Genomic DNA, 19,471 nt, shown 5'->3' with positions numbered 1-19,471 from the left:
TTGTTACATCCTATCAGGAAGGCAGTGCCAAAAATATGGCTGAATTCCGACCTCGAGGGGCGAAACCCAAAAAGGTAGTAAACATTTTCAGACAGCCTGAGCAGATTGGGACGTCCACAAGTCTATATAAAAAAGCTTCAAGTTCTGCTCCCCCACCGGGTCCCTCCGTTCAGAGTTTGGCTCTTTTTAGTGTTTATTTTATTTTTTTTCTCCAAGATCTTGTGCTTTTAAAACAAAACAAAAGAAAGATAACCCCAGCCAGGATTGTTATGTAAGTCCTTCATAGTCCCCTAGTGCAGTTTTCCCCATTGTGTTTCCGTATTCCTTCATTTTCCAAGGGGAAGGGTCACCTTACAAGTGTGCAAGAGAGCATAAAATATGGCACAGGAAAAAAAAAAAAATGTTTTAAACAAATATAACTTTAGTGGACAAAAAAAACTGCAGTCCATGGGCGATTTGTCTCAGAAACAGGAATCACAGAGGACGGATTCATATTTGGGCTGCTCGGGTTGGACACAGTGACAACTAATGAACAATAAAAGAAAAAAAAAAAAAATAGTGTTTTGGTTTCATCATTCTTTGTATTGTCCCTGAAAACGGTAAGCAGCAACATTTGGCAACAGGCATACGAGTGGTTGTTCAGGCGATGTCATCTTCCAAGCTTACCATCTGCCTCTGTAAATGTAAGACACAGGCGTGTTAGTGGAGAGAGAGAAATGGAGAGAGAAAAAGAGAAAAAGAGAAAGAAAAAAAAAGAGAAAGAGAGAGAGAGGGAACGAGAGAGAGGGAACGAGAGAGAGGGAACGAGAGAGAGGGAACGAGAGATACATTTCAACATCATTGAAAATTGCTGAGTGTTCTGAGCACTTTAGCTATTTACATTGTTTCAGTTTTCATTTCTAAACTAACTATGGTGAATTTTTCAAAAAGAGCACCCCATTTTTCTGTCTAACAATCTGGCCTGTCACCCGTCAGAAAATGATGTTACTATTGCAGGAAGTGTCTCCTGAAGCTTCATTGGCCAGTGCTATTGCTCTTGTCCCACTGATTGAGATAACTGAGCAGAGTAATAACAAGAGATGCCTCTTGACTCAGTAATGCAAGCTTCTGCCATTAGGCCACCTCCCACTGCTGTCACAGAACAGCAGGTGGTATTCCTGTTACACATTCATATCAGAAGTGTAAAACTACTAATATCAGGAAAACTAAAACAGAAAACGTTCTCGGAAAGTGCAATTGGATGTGTATTTGCCACTTTAAAACAAAGAGAATTGGACCACTAAGCTTTTGCAGGGTATCCATATTTGCACCGAGGATTCTAATGCTAAAAACAGGACAGGCCTAGACCATTAAAAACAGGGTTGTGTCAGGGAGGATGTAGAAGAGCTCACCGAAGGGTAGGTGTATCCATCCTGACTTCTGCAGATGTGAACCTGATCTTCCTCTGTTGTTTTTTGGTACACAGGATTATCGAAGTTTATGCTGTTTGTATTTTTTAACCTCCAGTTCTTCCAGACGAGGAATCCCCCAAAGGCAACAAGGCAAAGTATCACTAGAACGAGAAAAGCAATAACAAAACATTTACCGTCTGAGAACACTGGCAGTTCTACATCATTTTACATGAAAGCAAGTCTAAACTCGAGGCACTCTTAGGAACAGATTTCCATGTTTTCATTGATGGTTACCCTTTAAAGGAAAGGCTAAAATTAAGCAAACTTTATCAGAAAGGTCTATATAAATACGCCAGTAAACCCTCAAAGTAATGCTGCTCGGAGTCCTCTGTCAAAAGAAACACATTTCTTTCCTTCTATTGTGTACTCATGGGCTTCTGTATCAGACTTCCTGTTTTCATCTTAAACCTCCAGGGCTAGGGCTTGAGCATGCTCAGTTTGTTCCTCTTTCCCTCTTCCCTTCCCTACTGTTATCTGATCCGAGAGCTATGAGCGAGCAGGGAGAGACTCAGGCAGGAAGTGATGTATATGGCTAATATGGCAGCTGCTATCCTAAAGAAACAGAGAGAGCTTCTAGAGCGGTTTACTCAGGTATGGTAAAGCATTCTGCAGAATAAATATATTCTTATAGCTTGCACTATTGCAGCTAATCTATTGGCAATAAACTGCTTTGGTAGCTTTCCTTCTCCTTTAAGGGCAAGCTGCAGCAGCTAAGCAGGGGAAGATGCTTTGCTCTTTCAAAGACGGAGGATAGAGTAGCCCAAACTACAGCAGGACCAATTGCAAAATATTGCTTTTAGAAAACCATTACCCTATTTCAAAGCTATGGAACAGTTGCACGTGATAAAGGCTTGCGGAAGGAACGATTGTTGCTTCCATTAGAACCTGTCATGGGGCCAAGCATTATTCAATGCAGCAGCCAGTTACTGTAACTGTATAAATCTATACAGAACTAATGGCATCACACAGGATCTCATGCCTTAAGTGGGGAAACTCACCAATTGGGAGCACTATGTAGAGAGCGGTGGGATGGGATCGGACGTTTTCAACTACTCCTGCTTTAGCAAAGTTATTATCAGCTGCAAAAAAGAAAGAAAAGCAATAGTCAGCAAACATGTTCCATAAATATAATAACTCAGATGGAGTGGAGGATAACCCTCTTATATACAAATGCCCCCCAACATCTGAGGTTTTTTCTGATTGTTGCCCAAAATGCTTACTTAGTTGAATGTTGTACTATAAAGAATAATTTTGCCTACCTAGTTGTGAATGAGTCATAGGCTGCTGTGTGGTATGGTCAGGCACTTTTTCTGTGATCATCCTCAGGGTTGTTTTAGGGGAGTTTGTGGTAGGCCTTTGAGGTGCTATGGTGGTGCTGGCCATTTTTGGTCTCTGAGGAGCTAGAGTTGAGGTAGTTGAAGTAATCTTGGCCAGTGTCGTACTCCTAGAAGTGGGACGTGCGGTTGTTGAAGTGGTTGTGACTGGTGCTGAAGTGGTGGTTGTGACTGGTGCTGAAGTGGTGGTTGTGACTGGTGCTGAAGTGGTGGTCGTGGGAGAAGCCTCTGGTATCACGGGTTCTGGAAAGTAAGGAGACAATAAATCAGAGTGTGTTTCTTTTGTCCAGCCAACGCAATGAAGCCATCCTGCAATACAGAGAATTCTTCCGAGAGATTTAAAGAAACGGGCGCTACCTTTCACGCAGCTCCTCATGTCTGCCCCCAGGTGCATCCCATCTGGACAAGCGCAGGTGAATTTGGGAGAACGTGCAGTAATGTGTGGTGCTGGAAGACACAGGTACTCGCAGCCCCCATTACCGAGATGATGGGCTTCACACCAATTTTCAGCTGTGACAAAGAAAAAAAAGTTGTACATAAGTAAAAAGCAACACTGCTTCATTCATACCCAAGAGATTATGGTTATTAATGAGCAATGCAGTTGGGTAGTTTTGTAATTTTTTACTAAACTGTCCACGTGGACCTTACTATTCAATTGGAGTGCACCCAGTTGTCCAGGACTAAAATGTAGGATGACACTGCTTCTGAATCACTAGTAAGTGATTCATAGGCAGGGCTTCGCACTCTTAGGCTCTAGGCAGCGATGATTCTACTTACAGCGCCGCCTGAGGCGGCTCCTTCAATGCCGCCCCTTCCTCACCGGCAGGAACACTAATGCGAAGAGCACAATTGCGCTCTCTCGCAATAGTAAAGCCGAATTTCCAGTTTAAAAAACGGAAATTCGGCTCTTAAAAGGTACCAGGAGCGGCTTTTTGCCGCCCCTGGAAACCTCTCCTGCGTTGCCGCCCGAGGCGAGTTTCTCAACTCGCCTCATTGGCGGCGCGCCCCTGGCTCTAGGGCTTAAAGGAGAAGGAAAGGTTAAAACCAAGTAAGCTTCATCAGAAAGGTCTATATAAATACACCAGTAACCCCTCAAAGTAATGCTGCTCCGAGTCCTCTGTCAAAAGAAACACAGCATTTCTTTCCTTCTATTGTGTACTCATGGGCTTTTGTATCAGTCTTCCTGTTTTTAGCTTAAACCTCCAGGACTAGGGCTTGAGCATGCTCAGTTTGCTCCTCTATTCCTCTCCACCTTCCTTTTCCCCCCTCCCTGCCGTTATCTGAGCTCAGAGCAAGCAGAGAGAGACTCAGACAGGAAGTGATGTCACAGCAAGCTAATATGGCAGCTGCCATCCTAAACAAACAGAGAGTGTCTAGAGCGGTTTACTCAGGTATGGAAAAGTATTCTAAATATTAAAAGTGGCATTCTAGCTTGTACTGTTGTGGCTAAACTGTTGGCAATAAACTGCATTGAAAGCTTTCCTTCTCCTTTAATGAACAGATCCCAGTTGCATTCAGCTAGAAGCTAAAAATAATAACAGTAAGAGTGGCTCATACCTTTTGGCTGCCTCAGGTTGTGGTACAAGACAATGTCCTCTGGAGACAAGAGATCTTCTGCTACTTTCATAATATTTCTGCCAGTCAGTCGGTTTGCACTGAATATAGCCTCGTTTTCAATGTCTGTCCAGAATACAAGATCCTAAAAGACAGAGGTTTCATCATCAGTACATGTTCTTCACTTGATTAAATATAGTCACCCTTAGCCAAACTGAACATCAGATAACAGTCTATGATGTCCCTCACTATTTATCCATTTGCTGGGCTATGCCTGGGCATGACTGGGTATCATTAAATTACCTCAAAGATGGTGAGCCCAAAAGGATGAGCTAGGTGGGTCTTGTCAGATATGACTGTTCTTCTGTTCTCCCCAGTAACATCAATGCAGGACAGAGAGTGAAGTTTAGAGTCCACCCAGTACAGCCGCTGATTGATCAAGTCTGAAAATAACAAACAAGGGACCATTGAAGTAAATGCACATTCAAAAAAAAAAAACCCTTAATTTAACAAGTTAATAAAAGAAATATTCTTGGAAATCTGCTGATCCAAGATTGCTCACCTAATGTGATCCCATTGGGCCATTCAATGTTTTCTGTAACCAAGGGGTATCTGTCAACTCCATTCAAGCCTCCTTTCTCAATCTTGGCTGGGAGGCCCCAGTCAGTCCAGTACATGAACCTGTAACATTACAAACAAAGAAGATTTAAGGGTACAGCCAGGTAACCATGTATTTGTTTATATCCTTCAACATAGAGCTAATTGCATCTCTGTCCCACAAACACTGCCAAAAAGTCATATATTAGATCTGTAATCCACCGGATTAAGCAATTCTTATCTGCACTCGCATATGAGTGACATTTTCTCTTCTGTCACCCTGTAAAATGACAAAAGTACTTTCCGTGTCACTTACCCTTGAGATGGATCCACCACAATGTCCCTGGGCTTTTCCAGATCATCACTGAAAAGAGTTCTCCTTTTGGATCCCTCTGTGTTGGCCACGGAAATGGTGCTGAACTTAGAGTCTGTCCAATATATGTTCCCATGAATCCAGTCCACTGCAATCCCATCAGGAGCCTGGATTTGGTTGCTGATCACAGTTTCATGATGGGACGTGTTGTCTGCCTTTTCCATTGATGCACTAATAGGAGGAAGAAATGCTCACATTAGACTTACATGTTAAATATGCATTATTTAGGGAGTAAATGACTTGTCTTTCTTTGCCATGATCTTCCCTTTGTATAGGGATCTTTATTAGTTTGGGTTGTAAAGGGGCAACATCAGTCTTGTCATTACCTGTATATTTTCCTCTGAGTCAGGTCAGACCAGTAGATTTTGTTGCTGGCTATCTCCATATCCAAAGCCACCACGTTTTTAAGACGAGGGATAACACTTGTGTATTCACTCCGATCCAGCGTCATCTTCCTCACCTCATGCCGGTTTGTGAAGAACAAGTAAGCCACGGTTCCTACACGGTTACAGAAACAAATGATCAGACGTGAGATATTTTGGCAAGACGACAAGCACAAACGAGCTCTAAAGCCCATGAGCAGGCTTCACTTTTTAACTTACCAATGGATTTACAGGATGCAGTCACTGGATCCATCTGATAACCTTCTCGGCATTCGCACTTGTAGCCTCCAACAAGATTGATGCAAATCTGACTGCAGGTATTCGGATTCTCACATTCATTAATATCTGGGAGAAAAGGGAAAACATTAGACTGCATAGAAAACACTTTTATTTTTTCTCAGTATCCCTCACTAGCAAGGCCTGCCTGTTCTTCGGCTAGAAATGGCTATGGTTGTATACAAGAAAAGCAATTATAAGTTCCAAAAACAAAAATTACCTTCACAGCGTTTCTGGTCTACGAGTCTATATCCTTCGTTGCACAAACACTCATATCCTATTTTAAGGTCATTGCAGATGTGGGAGCAGCCGCCATTGTTTCGCAGACACTCGTTTTCACCTGAAGAGAAAGGGTGACTGTTCAATATCATGATCATTTTAACTGAAAGGAAGGAGGCAAGTGCTGTAATTAGTCCTTATGTGCCAAAAGGTTGAGACTCACCACACTCTTTAAGGGGTTCGTCTGACCAGTCCCTGCAATCTCTTTTCTTGTTGCAGACTTTATCCATTGTGATGCACTCCCCAGAGCGGCATTTGAAGACGTCAGGGCCTTCGCATTTTGTCACTGTTTGTAGAAAAAGAAAACCTCAATATTAAAGATATACAGGTAAGGATACAGCGTTTGAGGATCAACACTTAGGGGAAGATTTATCAAAGCGTGAGATTAGAACTCAACCATGTTCTTTTCATGGGATTTTTAGAATCGTTTGTATCAATGGAGTTCACCATTTGATAAATATGCATTTAAAAATGCCATAAGAATGAATAGAAAGTGAGTTTTATTGTGGGGAGTTCTAATTTCACACTTTGAAAAATCTGATCCGTGGGTCAACTCCATGGACAAGTACTTGTAGCAAATGGGAACCTTTACCTTCGCTGAGGTCAATGGGCGTCTACTCCAGAAGAGCCAAATTTACAGTTTATTAAATGAGAATTCAGCTCTTAACACTAGAGGGGGGGGGGGAAGAGTTGGTGCGGTTTTCACCTTGCCCTATGGCAAATCCAGCACTGATAATGAACACTAGTGTACAGTACTGTTGCATGAAACCATGTACATTAAAGGAACAGGAAACAAAATGGCCCGCTTTCTTTATTATTTTCCAATGTTTGCAAATGCTCACCATTAACACACCCCTCCTCGTCGCTAAGATCTTTGCAGTCGTATTCTCGGTCACACTGGCGGCTGCCATGAATACACGTCCCGTCGTTACACTGGAACTGATCTAGACGGCAGGTGGGTTTTACTGGAGAGAAAGAGATAGGAGTGAACAACAAAGTAAGAGATACTCCTTCCGTACATAAACACAGCGCCATGGCGTTGAAGCTCTGTGTGGAGGAAATTTCTAAAAAATTCTTGCTTTTGCTAAAGGACACTTATTATGTTCATTTTACATCTGTGACCTCTAGTTATAGAACCTTTCTAACCGCTACCCTGAACTCGTGCAACACCTACATACAGGGCCGGACTGGCAATCTGTCTGTTCAGGCAAATACCCGAGGGGCCGCTCTATATTTTCTTCATCTGGGCCGCTCCTGATCTATCCTAGTTAGAAACTGCCTTTCAATACATCCGACGGGCTCTAGGACCGCTCCTCCATCTACCACTGTGGCTCCGCCCCTCCCACTCCTCTCTGTTCTCATGCTGCTGTGCTTTATGCAGGCCCTGGACATTGCCGACGCTGAAGACCGGAAGCGTGAACGGAACTGATGTGGTAAGAAGGGGACTACATCGCCGGACAGTCACAGCGTTTCTCAGGAATCTTACCAGAAACCTGATTCTGGCCTGGGATCTGAGGCTGAGTTGGTTCCTTTTGTCCTTGTTATATGCTCTGGGGATGTGATTACATTGTATATCGGCCTGCTTACTATCCTCTGTACATTCCTTCCCTCTCTCTCTTTACTTTGAAAATATATTTAGGAATGTCTGCCTCTGACTTGTCCTGTAACTGTTAGTGTGTCACCTGCTCTCTCTCTGCACGCTCTGTCTCTGTCTGTGCACTTTCAGTGAGTCTCTCTCTCTGCCCCTCTCTGTCTCTCTCTGCACTCTGTATCTTTCTCTCTGCACTCTGTCTTTCTGCGGTTCTCCCTGCACTCTCTGTGCTTCTATCTGTCCACCAATGAAGTTTTTTTTAACTTTTATGGGGGGCCCCTAACCACCAATTGTTTTTTTTAACTTGTATGGGGGTCCCTGGCAACCAATGGGTTTTTAGTGTTTCTGTTTTAGCGCCCATGTTTGTGTGGCTTTTTTTTACTGTGGTGTTGGGTCTTGGGAGGGGCCTTCCGTGGTGGATGATTCCCAGAACATTTGTCTTACAGGCCCCATGATTTCTGATGGTGGCCCTGGCTGTGGGTGTCCCAGCACGCTCAGCAAGAGTCTCAGTCACCTCTCAAAATAAAGCAAATGACCGGCTAATGGGTTACTTGACTAGTGACAATTAAGCGGTTGGGTATAGGTGGCACAGAGCCCCACGGACTGGGTAAGGCGGTAAATGGAACAGTCTGCAAGGGTGAAGTGGGAGGGAGAGTAGAATCTGCTGATGGTGAGTAGATTAAAAAAATATGTAACTTCACCATCAGAATTTAGGCCAAATTATCTCCTAACTATGACAATTATTAGAGCACAGTATGTGGTCACGGGTATTTCTTTGCCAATCAGAATGTAGCATTGCCCTACTAATAGTGTTAAGTTACATTATATATAGACATCTGATTGTGGCATTGACCATGTGCCTTTGTATTTATGCAGAGGAAAAGTAATAGCATATAGTAGAAAATGTATGTACCCAGTTCATGTTTGTTATACAGAAGGTCAAACCCTTGGGGGAACTCTGAGCATCACTCATGTATTATAAGGGATAATGTACCCCCTATTGTAAATGATAAGGATATTAGAAGTCACTGAGGGGTTCTGTGACCATATAAAGACACAAGGCTGCAGGCTGAGTTATACAGGGAACTGTGAGTATCACTGATGTGTTATAAGTATAATGTACCCCCCTACTGTAAATAAGGATATTAGACATCACTAAGGGGTTCTGAGACCATATAAAGGCACAAGGCTGCAGAATCTTTAACATATTTTACTTGAATAACACTTAAGTGAGAAAGGCAGCTCTTTATGCACATACATTTTTGCAGTTTTACCCCAATATATGAGTGGATGTGTACAAATCAGACCATTGCGTGTTTACATGTGGGCTGCTTTGATTTTTTTTTGCCCGGGCTGCTTTTTACCCCCAGTCCGGCCCTGCCTACATGTCTACCAGTTTAATAAAACCACATCACACAATGAGCAGGAAAGGTATGTTGGAGTAGATAAGCTTAGAATAGAAAGGGACCAACAACATTTGAAACAGCAGATTTTGCAAGTTCCATCGGAGTAGAAAGGGCACACTGAACAGACAGGGTGATTAATTGTCCTTAAATGATCAAGGAAGTATTGATGCTTATTACGGATACAATTCTTGTGATGTGTTCAGTTTTCCTTTCTGTAATGGCATAAAAAGCTAATGCATGCTAATGTTCAGGGCAGTTCCTCTTAATTGATGGACTGTCCACTTATAAGCATAATAAACTTTTACTGATTTAATTCTCAGAGTCCTGGTATTTTGGAATTGCCACCACACTCTGCAGGAGGTAGGGGTGATACGTACCACAGTCCTTTTCATCTGATTTATCTTTGCAGTCGAATCCCCCATCACATTTCCAGGACATGTGTATGCATTCCCCACTCCCACAGTGGAACTCAAGGGGAGAGCAGGGCTTGTCAGTCTTGATGGGTTCCCGCCCCTCACAATGCTCCTCATCTGAACCATCTTCGCAGTCCGGGTCTCCGTCACAGGCCCACAATTTGGGGATGCAGATGCCTTTATCTTTACACTGAAACATGGCTGGGTTGCAGGTGGGGGCTGGGCAGTAACTCTCATCGCTACCGTCATCACAGTCCAAGTCTTCATCACAAACAAAGTCAAGGGAGATGCATTTTCCACTTCGGCATGTAAACTGGTCGTCAGCACAGACCTTGTGGGCTAAAGTGATACAATATGGAAGAAAATTTATAATCAAGTTGAGACACAGCGAAAGAGAGACAAAGAATTAAGCTGGGTTGTGAACCCCCGTCTATCGAGCATTTCTAATCGTGTGCGCCCAGCTTTAAATCCCTTTTTATTTGCCAGTAATACAGTGTACTCACTACAGTCATTCTCATCAGAACCATTTTCACAGTCTGTCTGGCCATCACATTTCCAGGACATGGGAATACAACGATTTAGTCTTCCGCCACAGCTGAACTGGTCAGTGCCGCATGTTACCTCCCCTATAGAGAAAATAAATAATAATAAGACTTAAAAAAAACTGTTTTATCCCCCAATAATGTGCGTCATGGAGATATTTCCAGCGGACTTACGGCAAGTTTCCGGGGATTCATCGGAACTGTCCTTGCACTCAGCACTGCCGTCACAAATCCACTTGTATGGGATGCACTTCCCATCTCCGCACTGGAATTCGTTCCGATCGCACTTCCTAATCCCTAAAATGCAGATTCAAGGAATGATGATGAATACTTAGAAGTTCCTATATATTGGTTTCTATTTAGTGAGAATATATATATATATATATATATATATATATATATATATATATATATATATATATATATATATAATATATATATATATATATATATATATATAAACATTTTATACATTCCAATTATAGGATACAACTGTCAAAATTCCCTGTGGTGCCCTTCATCCATTGTTTTCAGAGAAAAGCTGGGAACTGTAGAGATGCTCCAGCTGTACTGTTGCTAACCCATAAAGGTGGCTGTACGTGGGCAGATAAAAGCTTCTGACAGACTCAGTCGGCAGCTTATGGGCCCATGTGTGCGGCCCTCCGACAGGCTTCCCCGATCAATATCTGGACGAGAGTCAGCCAGATGTCAATCGGGCAGGGGTAGCATCGGTTCGTTGATGCGGTCCCGCGATTCAACCGCCCGTTATGATCCGATTGTTGGGCCCTAGGGCCCACGATTGGATCAGCCCCATTTCGCCCACCTAAAGGGCATATGGGAGAGAGATTCGCTTGTTTGGCGATCTCTATGTGTATGGCCACCTTAAGTAAGTTGGCCAATAACCAATGTACAGGGTAAACAATGCAACAGCAAACAGTGATGAGTGCTTTTCACAGTTTGGGAGAAGAAAGTGTTAGGGAAAGTTCATATCACCGACACTGCATGACATATAGGATACATCCCAGGATGGAAATTTGGTGCAGATCCCAAGACCCAAATCACATGACCAGTGCTTTCATACAGTCAATGTGACATGACACTGAAGCAGCTTATTCCCTACGCCATGTGAGCATCCTGAGTACATTCCATTAGACACAGTAGAGCCGAGTTGTATTTAACCCCTAACCATATGGCTAAAAAAATTAATTCTTGCACTGAAGCCACCCTGAGGCGCCTGTTGTGATGCCACCCCCCATCTCCCCACAATTTTACCTATGTCGCATCAGAGGGAGTCTAGGGGGGAGGGGCACCAGGAGCAGCTCTTTTTCCACCCCTGATAACTTGCGGGGCAATGCCTCATAGCAGGTGCGCCCCTGTGTGTTCCTAACTAAAGATACAATCATTGTGGTCTACCTCCCTATTTACTGAAAACTGGCGATAGATAACAGTATCTAGTGCCCCAATCGATATCTGAAGCCGTATCGAGACATTATCGGTAGTCCAATCTGGCTATCCACCCTCAATTTTCAAAATGATTAAAACACAATTTCTCCAAAAAAAAAAAAAAAAAAAAAAGAAAACCCAGTTCATCCATTTCCAGTACAATTCAGCCAGTCAGTGCTCTGCAGGCTTTACACACAGCTGTCGTCGATAGGAAACCCAAACCCTGTTGTAATGGAGGCTCAGTACACGTGTCACATGCCAGGAGGCCGTTCCTCTGTCTGAACTACCTCAGTCATGCACAGCAACAAAGGCATTTTCCATTGCTAAATGCACAGACATCTAGGAGACAAATTCCCAACGAGCCCTCGCTTGTAGGTGGAGACCAGTTACTATTTTGAGCCCCTCATTTCTCCAGTTCATTCTTCCCTATTGGAATAGAACTCTACAGGGAAGCGTTAGCCTCTAAGAATACCACAGAAGACTTGGTGTGCCGCAGGATAGAATGAATGGTTTCCATCGCACAAAGACCCAAGCGATAGTTAATTTTGACCCTCTGGCACAAACATATCTGGGGGGGGGGGGGAGTACTACGCTGCAGCCATTAGTTCAGCAGGATAGGGCACAGTTAGCCTAGAGAACCCCCACAAAAAGTGTTTTATTACAAGAGAAAAAGACCGTAGTGCCATCAATTCTAGGGGATTGTGGCTGTATAAGTTGTGTATAGAGCACGTTGCAAAATAATGCTGCTTAGGCTTTAGAACGATGCAGTTTCAAACCATGAGTCGTTTTAAAATCTCCCCCCCAACCATTAACCGTTAAGATTCCCTTTCTGACTTTGAGGTTTACATTTAAACGTGAAAACAAGGTAAAAGTAATTTTCCATGAAGATATCAGTCGGCAGAATGACTCAGCACAGAGCTCCAGCCGCCTGCCCTACTGACTGACAGTTGCTTTTACCTCACACGTACGTTAATCTTGGGTGCCATGTGCTCAAAGAGCCAAGCAGGGAGCGGACAAGGACACAGACTTACGGGGGGGGAAGTGGGGGGTTCCAGTAGGCAATTATACGTCAAATAAGATTAATAATACAAGGAAATGTGGCCATCGCTGGAAATTACAAAAGACTCATTATGACACAAGTCTGTCAGGGTTCAGTGCGAGTAAAACCTATTGCAAAACAGCACACCACAGTTTGCCCCTCAACGAAAAATCTCAAGATTAGGCTACTGTGGATAGGTTACTGTAATTTGTCATAAGGACAGAAGATCAGTGGCCTTTAAACGTATCCATTTATAAGGAAATTATATACAGTAAATAAAAAGGAATTCAATTACATAATGTTATGCAACTGAATGTGTATATCATCATCTGAATGACCGGATAGCAAAAAAAACCCGATGATCTCCATGACAAATTAATTCTGATGCTCAAAACAAGAGCAGGAAATGGAAACCGAGCAGACATTTTTGAAAAGAAAAAAGCAGGAAACTCCATAGCAATGGCCTCAGCGTGGGTGGGGCTGCCTGGTGAAAGTAGGAGAATACGGTGCAATAAAATAGAATTAATGTAAAGCACACACTGAGTCACAGGAGAACAAGGTGTGCCTCAAATTCATCTTACAAGAATTGCCTTGTGCAATATCGTTTTCAAGAAGAACACAGGAGAGACAGGAAGTATGTGCCACCATTTTAGAAATGACCCAGCAGTTGAATAAAATGAGTGACTTCCTGGGCTGCTTAGGTATTTACTAGGTTTTTACTAGTACAATCCTGTGATAAAAGTTCACCCTAAACGGATCGTGAAGGGAAAATGCATCCTGAATCAGAAATTCTAACACACCTTGTTGCCGCAATGAGTGAAACTTACTATAACCCTGTAACAGGTACAGGGGGCTGGAGACATTTTAAGGATAAGAAAGTCATAAGGGCCATGAGTGATTCTCACACCTAGTATTAAGCCATCTTGTTTTTTTACCTCATCACCCTCAAGTGAGACATCAAATCAAGGGTAGAGAAAACTTGCCTTTTTCTTCACACTCATCACAATCAAACTCGACAAATAATCTGAGCAAAACAAATCTGCCATTTGTTGTTTTTTCTTAGCCGACATTCGTCACAATAAAAAAAACTGCCCTTTTAACTTACACTCAAGTTCAACAAGTAATCTGGGTGAGAAAAATCTGCCATTTTTTCTCTGCCATTTTGCATTTTTACCTCACGCTCACCGTGATCAAGTTAAAAAATGAATCTAAGGCAAAAAAGAAAATCTGCCATCTTGCCTTTTACCTCACATACACGCAATAAAGTTCAAACTAACTAATCTGGGGTAGAAAAAGCTGACATATTGCCTTTTTTTTTTTTTTTACCTCACATTCATTACAATCAAGTTCAACAACTAATCATAAAAAAGGGACATGCCTGAATGCCAGCAACAAAAACAGCTCAAAACCAAAAACACCCCTCTATCGATATCGCCCCATGTGACTGACGTTCATCAGCACAAATAGGCTGACATACTGTAAATCAGCTTCATGAGGATTTTCCTGTACAAGGATGTCGGAAATTCCACCATGTAATCTCACGCATCTTATAAAGCAAAACATTTTTTACCTCAGAAATTTTGCAAAATAACAATTGTTCATTGTTATATTATTAGGGATGCACTGAATCCAGGATTCGGCCTTTTTCAGCAGGATTCAGATTCGGCCAAATCCTTCTGCCTGGCCGACCCTAATTCTAATTTGCATATGCAAATTAGGGGCGGGGAGAAAATTGCGTGACTTTTTGTCAAAACAAGGAAGTAAAAAAAAGTTTTCCCATTTCCACCCCTAATTTGCAAACTAGGATTAGGTTCGGTATTCGATTCGGCAATCTCTCATGAAGGATTTGGTGGTTCGTCCGAATCCCAAATAGTGGATTTGGTGCACCCCTATTTATTATATCCAAGCGCCCTCACTTACATTTTGAAACCTAATGTAAGAGTATGAACAATAACTACCTATGGAAACTTAAATTTGACCACATAGCTACAAATCACGTTTCTCGATTGTCTGGGCAGCCATCATGCCTTCAACTCAAACGAACGTAGGCACGTTGACTAAAATCACTTTTTAAAATTTTGTGAAAGACCTGTGAGTGCGGTTTGTTTTTTGTAGTTTTATCTCTATATCTATCTCTCTCCAAAGAAAGACCAGCAACACCGAGAAATCTTGTGAAAATTGCTGGTCCTTCTTTGGAGTATTTAAAATTATTGATCGTGCACCCGATGCAAGTAGTACAAGCGGTGCTGCCCTTAATTATTATATATTATATATAAAGAGGCACAAAATGATAGCTCCTATATGTAGGAAACATGTATTTTGCAGTCCTACAGACTTTGTAAAAGTATGACCAACCCTAAAAGCCTCCTGCTGCTGAGGGATGCTGGGAATTGCAATTAGGCCCCATATACCTCCTGAACACCCAGTGCTGGGCATTCTGAAGATGTAGGGAGCCCAGTAGGGGCACTGACTGATAAGAAGTCAATATTTAAGAAAAAATTTCTTACTCCCAAAGTTTATGGAGGCCCATCAAAGGCACAGGCACCAAAACTATTGCTATCTACCTGCCACATTCATATACCACCTGTTAATCTGGAAACATATCCAGTAAATTGAGACATATTGCGTAGCCGACACAGAGAGCACACTACTTCTACAGAGGGTGGGGCCCCTATAAATAAAAGATGAAGGGGGCTCTTATAAAAAGAGGATGTTAGGGGGCAGGGTTGCCAGTTTTCCAGCCAAATTGGGCTACTAATTTAAAGCCCGGGGGGGGGGGGTTTCAAAGTACAAGGTACGGATTTGGGCTACTTTGTGGGCCTTTGGCTGGTTTGTACCTTGGAAACCAACGTTTTTTATTGCCCTAATGTGCATATCCCAATGCATTTTGGGTAATGTATTTTGCTGACTGTCAAGTTTAATGTAAGACTACAATACCCAGCATGCAATGGGACTGAGTTGTGTAGAATTCGGGAGTTACCAGATTTTGGGCTCTGTACCCCAGTCTCCTGGCACTCTTAAGCGTTCTCACATTTTCTCAAGACTTTCCTCAATTTCAGACAATTTTGGGGCACAAATCTACTGGCCACCAAAATGTCTGACCTGTTTTATCAATATTTAATGAAATTGTATGTGTATTAGGGCCTTATGGGACCCCTATATCTCCTGGGCCCACTCTGTAGTTACGCCCCCGATTAAGGGCGAATCTGTCTCATTTTGCTTCATGAAAAAAATTGTGAAACAGTGAAAATTTTAAAAAGGCGTATTTTCACATATATTGACTTTTTTTCACTGCACATATTGTGCTACTTTTGAAGTGCATCTTGGCAAGTTTTGGGCTGGTTTTGTCGATGACTTTGGCTGTTTTTGAAAATTAGACCTGGCAGCCCTGTTAGGGGGCCTTATAAATAAAGGCTGGCAGGGACCCCTCCATCTTGGGTGAACCCCCAGCTGAACTACAACTCGCAGAAGCCCCAGGACACCAAGAGTGCGAGTATTGTAGTTGAGCAACAGCACGAGGGTCACAAATTAGATTTAGATAAATGTAATTTGTTGGGGTTACAGTTAATAGGATACTGCCCTACCCTAAAAACCAGGCCTGACAATGGGGGAAACTATTAACAAGGAGTGGCCCTGCAGCCAGATTCATACACATAGCATCAGAACAGAGCCACGCCCTCGCCTCTGCCTATTTACACATTTATGTCCATAGCGAACCAACGGCAGCCAATGAGTTGCTTCCCTTCACTGACAGCAACCGTAGGCGGAACCTATAACCCCGCCCGCCTCGCTATTGGGCGGAGATTTAGAACCACAGCAAACCCTCTCTCGCCGCTCGCGCCTACCCGCGTCACACTCTTCCCTCGTCATGATTGGTGGAGAGGGTGGAGGCTCGCAATCGCCAGATTTTACGTCAGCCAATCGGCGGCCTGCACTTCATTCACAACCAACAGGAGGTGGGCGTTCCCGCGCGCGTGTGAGGAAACACCGGTTGTAAATGTCATTGGAATAACGCTAATTACCGGCTGTGCTGGTGGGGAAACCTCGTACTGTGGGGGTCCGAGGCCTATTAGTGAGACGGGGTAACAATTCCACCTGACAAATTGTACGAACACCTCAAAGTTGGGCAGATACACTGAAAATGGGCTTCTTATAACAGCGCCACTCAGTATAGAAATAAAGAATGTCCAGCCTGTGGCCCCACAGCTCCACGGTTGAGATACTGGGAGTTGCAAGCTGGACACCCGCTTCTATCACTTCCTACACTGACAGGTCCCCTCAGCTCCAATAACACTGCAATAGCCTCACGGATAAACCAACTTGGTTGCTAGGAGTAACCAGAGCGTTCACTTTTGCATCAACAGCACTAAACACCCTCTAACATGTCCCCACTTCCCCCAAAAATCCCTAATTTAACTACAAATACCCATCGAGGCTGGGTGGCCTGTCTGAGGCACAACTACATCATAAAAACCCCACAGAGCCTCCATGGCATAAATGGTATATCCCCCCCCCCCCCTAGTATCAATGCAAGAATGAGCAAGTCCTGGGTGAAACTTACCTGAGATGGCAGACACATGGCAGAGACCAAGTAGGAGGAGGAGGGGGAAGGATGCTGCTGGCTTCATCATTAAGGCTTCAGATCCTGCTGTAATGTGTCAGTGTGTGGCCTCCCTTCTGTCCCAGGTGCAGGGGATAAGGCCTGGGTACCTTCACTGCTGCTCCTGTTTGATGAGTGTTTGGGGCAGCCCTGAATGAGTTTCAATTAATTCTCCCTTTTTTTTTCTCCCCTCAAACTGCCACTCCCACTAGGGAGGAGCCTCCAGTGGTGTGATTTTTAAACCTCGTTCATCTCAGCAGCAGGGAGGAGCTACCAAAACGCACCATTTGACATAGAAGGGTAAGTCCGCCCCGCCCCTCCCTGTAAGGACAACGCTATTTGGTGAGAGAGTCCCACGTTCCCCGCCCAGGGGAGGAGTCACATTGGCCCTTGTACGTCACACACACCTATAGCTGGAATACCTCTCTGCATTCCTGTCTGCTCCCAAATAACATAAACACTGGGGGGAATCATCATCATCATCACAACATTTGTATTTATATTGATTTGTGCGGTTACCTCTGTAGCAGGGATGTTATTGAACTACAGTTCCCAGAATCCCCCAATGCACTCATTGGCACGCACAGATCGGGCATCATGGCTGCAAAGCCTCAGTGTGGTGATCCTCCAGTGCACAGGGATGAATAAGAAGCCTTGAGCTACAGGCAGCAGCACTTACACAATAACAGATCATAAACTATTGTGTGAATCTGCATTGGTGTATCTGGCTTTAAAGGGGAAGTCATACTTTCAGAAATAGACTGAGCTTACTACAACACAACTACAACTCCCAGCGGCATACCCTGCAAATGGCGCTAGAAGAATACACTATCTCTAGTTGACCCTACACAAATAGACCGTGCATACTACGACACAACTACAACTCCCAGCGGCATCCCCTGCAAATGGCAATAGAAGAATACCCTATCTCTAGTTGACCCCTACACAAATAGACTGTGCTTACAATGACACAACTACAACTCCCAGCAGCATCCCCTGCAAATGGCACTGGAGGAATCCCCTATCTCTCGTCGACCCTCCAGAAATAGACTGAGCTTACTACGACACAACTACAACTCCCAGCAGCATCCCCAGCAAATGGCGCTAGAAGAATACCCTATCTCTAGTCGGACCTCCACAAATAGACTGAGCTTACTACGACGCAACTACAACTCCCAGCAGCATCCCCCTGCAAATAGCACTAAAATAATATCATTTTCAATGGTTTTAGAACAAGATCTATTATTATTGTGCATCATGAATGCAGGGATGCATAGACTACATTTTGCCAGTGGCAGGGGGAGGGGGGCTTCCTACAGTAATATAAAACATCTGCACTGATATAGGATCTCCTTTACTGAGCGTTGCTGAGATTGCTTCCCAATTCACCCATAGAATACCCCTTGCCACACCCATACACTCAAGCTTTTGCTGGTGGGAAATATGTTAAAGGGCAAGTAAAGACTAAATGATTTCAGCTGTGCAGCTGCCTTGCCTTTATCTTACGTTACAACTTCTGCCTTTAAAAAAGCATATTTGCATGTGGGGTTGCCGTCAGTATTCATGGGGCCCCATCAGGGGCGTAACTACAGAGGAAGCAGACCCTGCAGCTGCAGAGGGGTCTAGGAAGTTTAGGGGCCACATGAGGCCCTAATTTATATACTTTATTCATATACAATTTCAATAAATATTGATAAAACAAGTCTACCCCTCAACATTTTGGGGGCCTGAAATACAAGTTGCTTTGTAGATCAGTAATATCTAGTTATGCCTTTGGGCCCCATGTTACTAATTTGGCAGAGTCCTCCCCCAGTGGTGAAACTAGATATTACTGGACCCCACAGCTAATTATTTTTCAGGCCCTCAAAATGTCTAGAGGTTGACTCGTTTTGCCAATATTTATCTATATGAATTAGGGCGTCATGGGGCATCTATACTTCCGTGGCCACTAGACGTCCAGGGCCCCCCAGGGCCGGACTTTCCTCCTCGGTGCCCCGAGGCCTCAGGGTCCTAGCCCCCTGTCAGCCATGTGCACCTCCCACCCCCTGCACGTGAACATGCACGGTAGCGCTGGGGACCTCTGAGTTCCCAATGCAGTTTTGAATGCGACAAGGAGGTATGCCCCTACAATTTCGTCGCCCTAAGCCCAGGCCTTTGTGGCCTTGCAGTACAGCAGTAAAGAGTGACTGA

At 43.7% G+C, this 19,471-nt stretch overlaps 1 protein-coding gene across 1 annotated transcript; it reads right to left on the bottom strand.

The window, feature by feature from the left end:
• Positions 1-559: 559 nt before the first annotated feature.
• On the bottom strand, positions 560-17,386 carry ldlr.L (low density lipoprotein receptor L homeolog). The gene is given in 18 exon segments (NM_001087821.1): positions 560-675; positions 1,392-1,552; positions 2,450-2,530; positions 2,711-3,028; positions 3,143-3,295; positions 4,343-4,484; positions 4,643-4,782; positions 4,902-5,020; positions 5,253-5,480; positions 5,636-5,807; positions 5,912-6,037; positions 6,189-6,308; positions 6,411-6,533; positions 7,090-7,212; positions 9,622-9,996; positions 10,161-10,283; positions 10,374-10,496; positions 17,243-17,386. Coding segments are annotated over 18 exon segments (2,733 nt in total). The 5' UTR covers positions 17,313-17,386; the 3' UTR covers positions 560-639.
• Positions 17,387-19,471: the final 2,085 nt, after the last annotated feature.

Source organism: Xenopus laevis, chromosome 3L (assembly GCF_017654675.1).
Source record: "Xenopus laevis strain J_2021 chromosome 3L, Xenopus_laevis_v10.1, whole genome shotgun sequence".
Classification (NCBI taxonomy): Eukaryota; Metazoa; Chordata; class Amphibia; order Anura; family Pipidae; genus Xenopus; species Xenopus laevis.
Note: the sequence above shows the minus strand (reverse complement) of the source record. Positions and strands in the feature narration are given on the sequence as shown.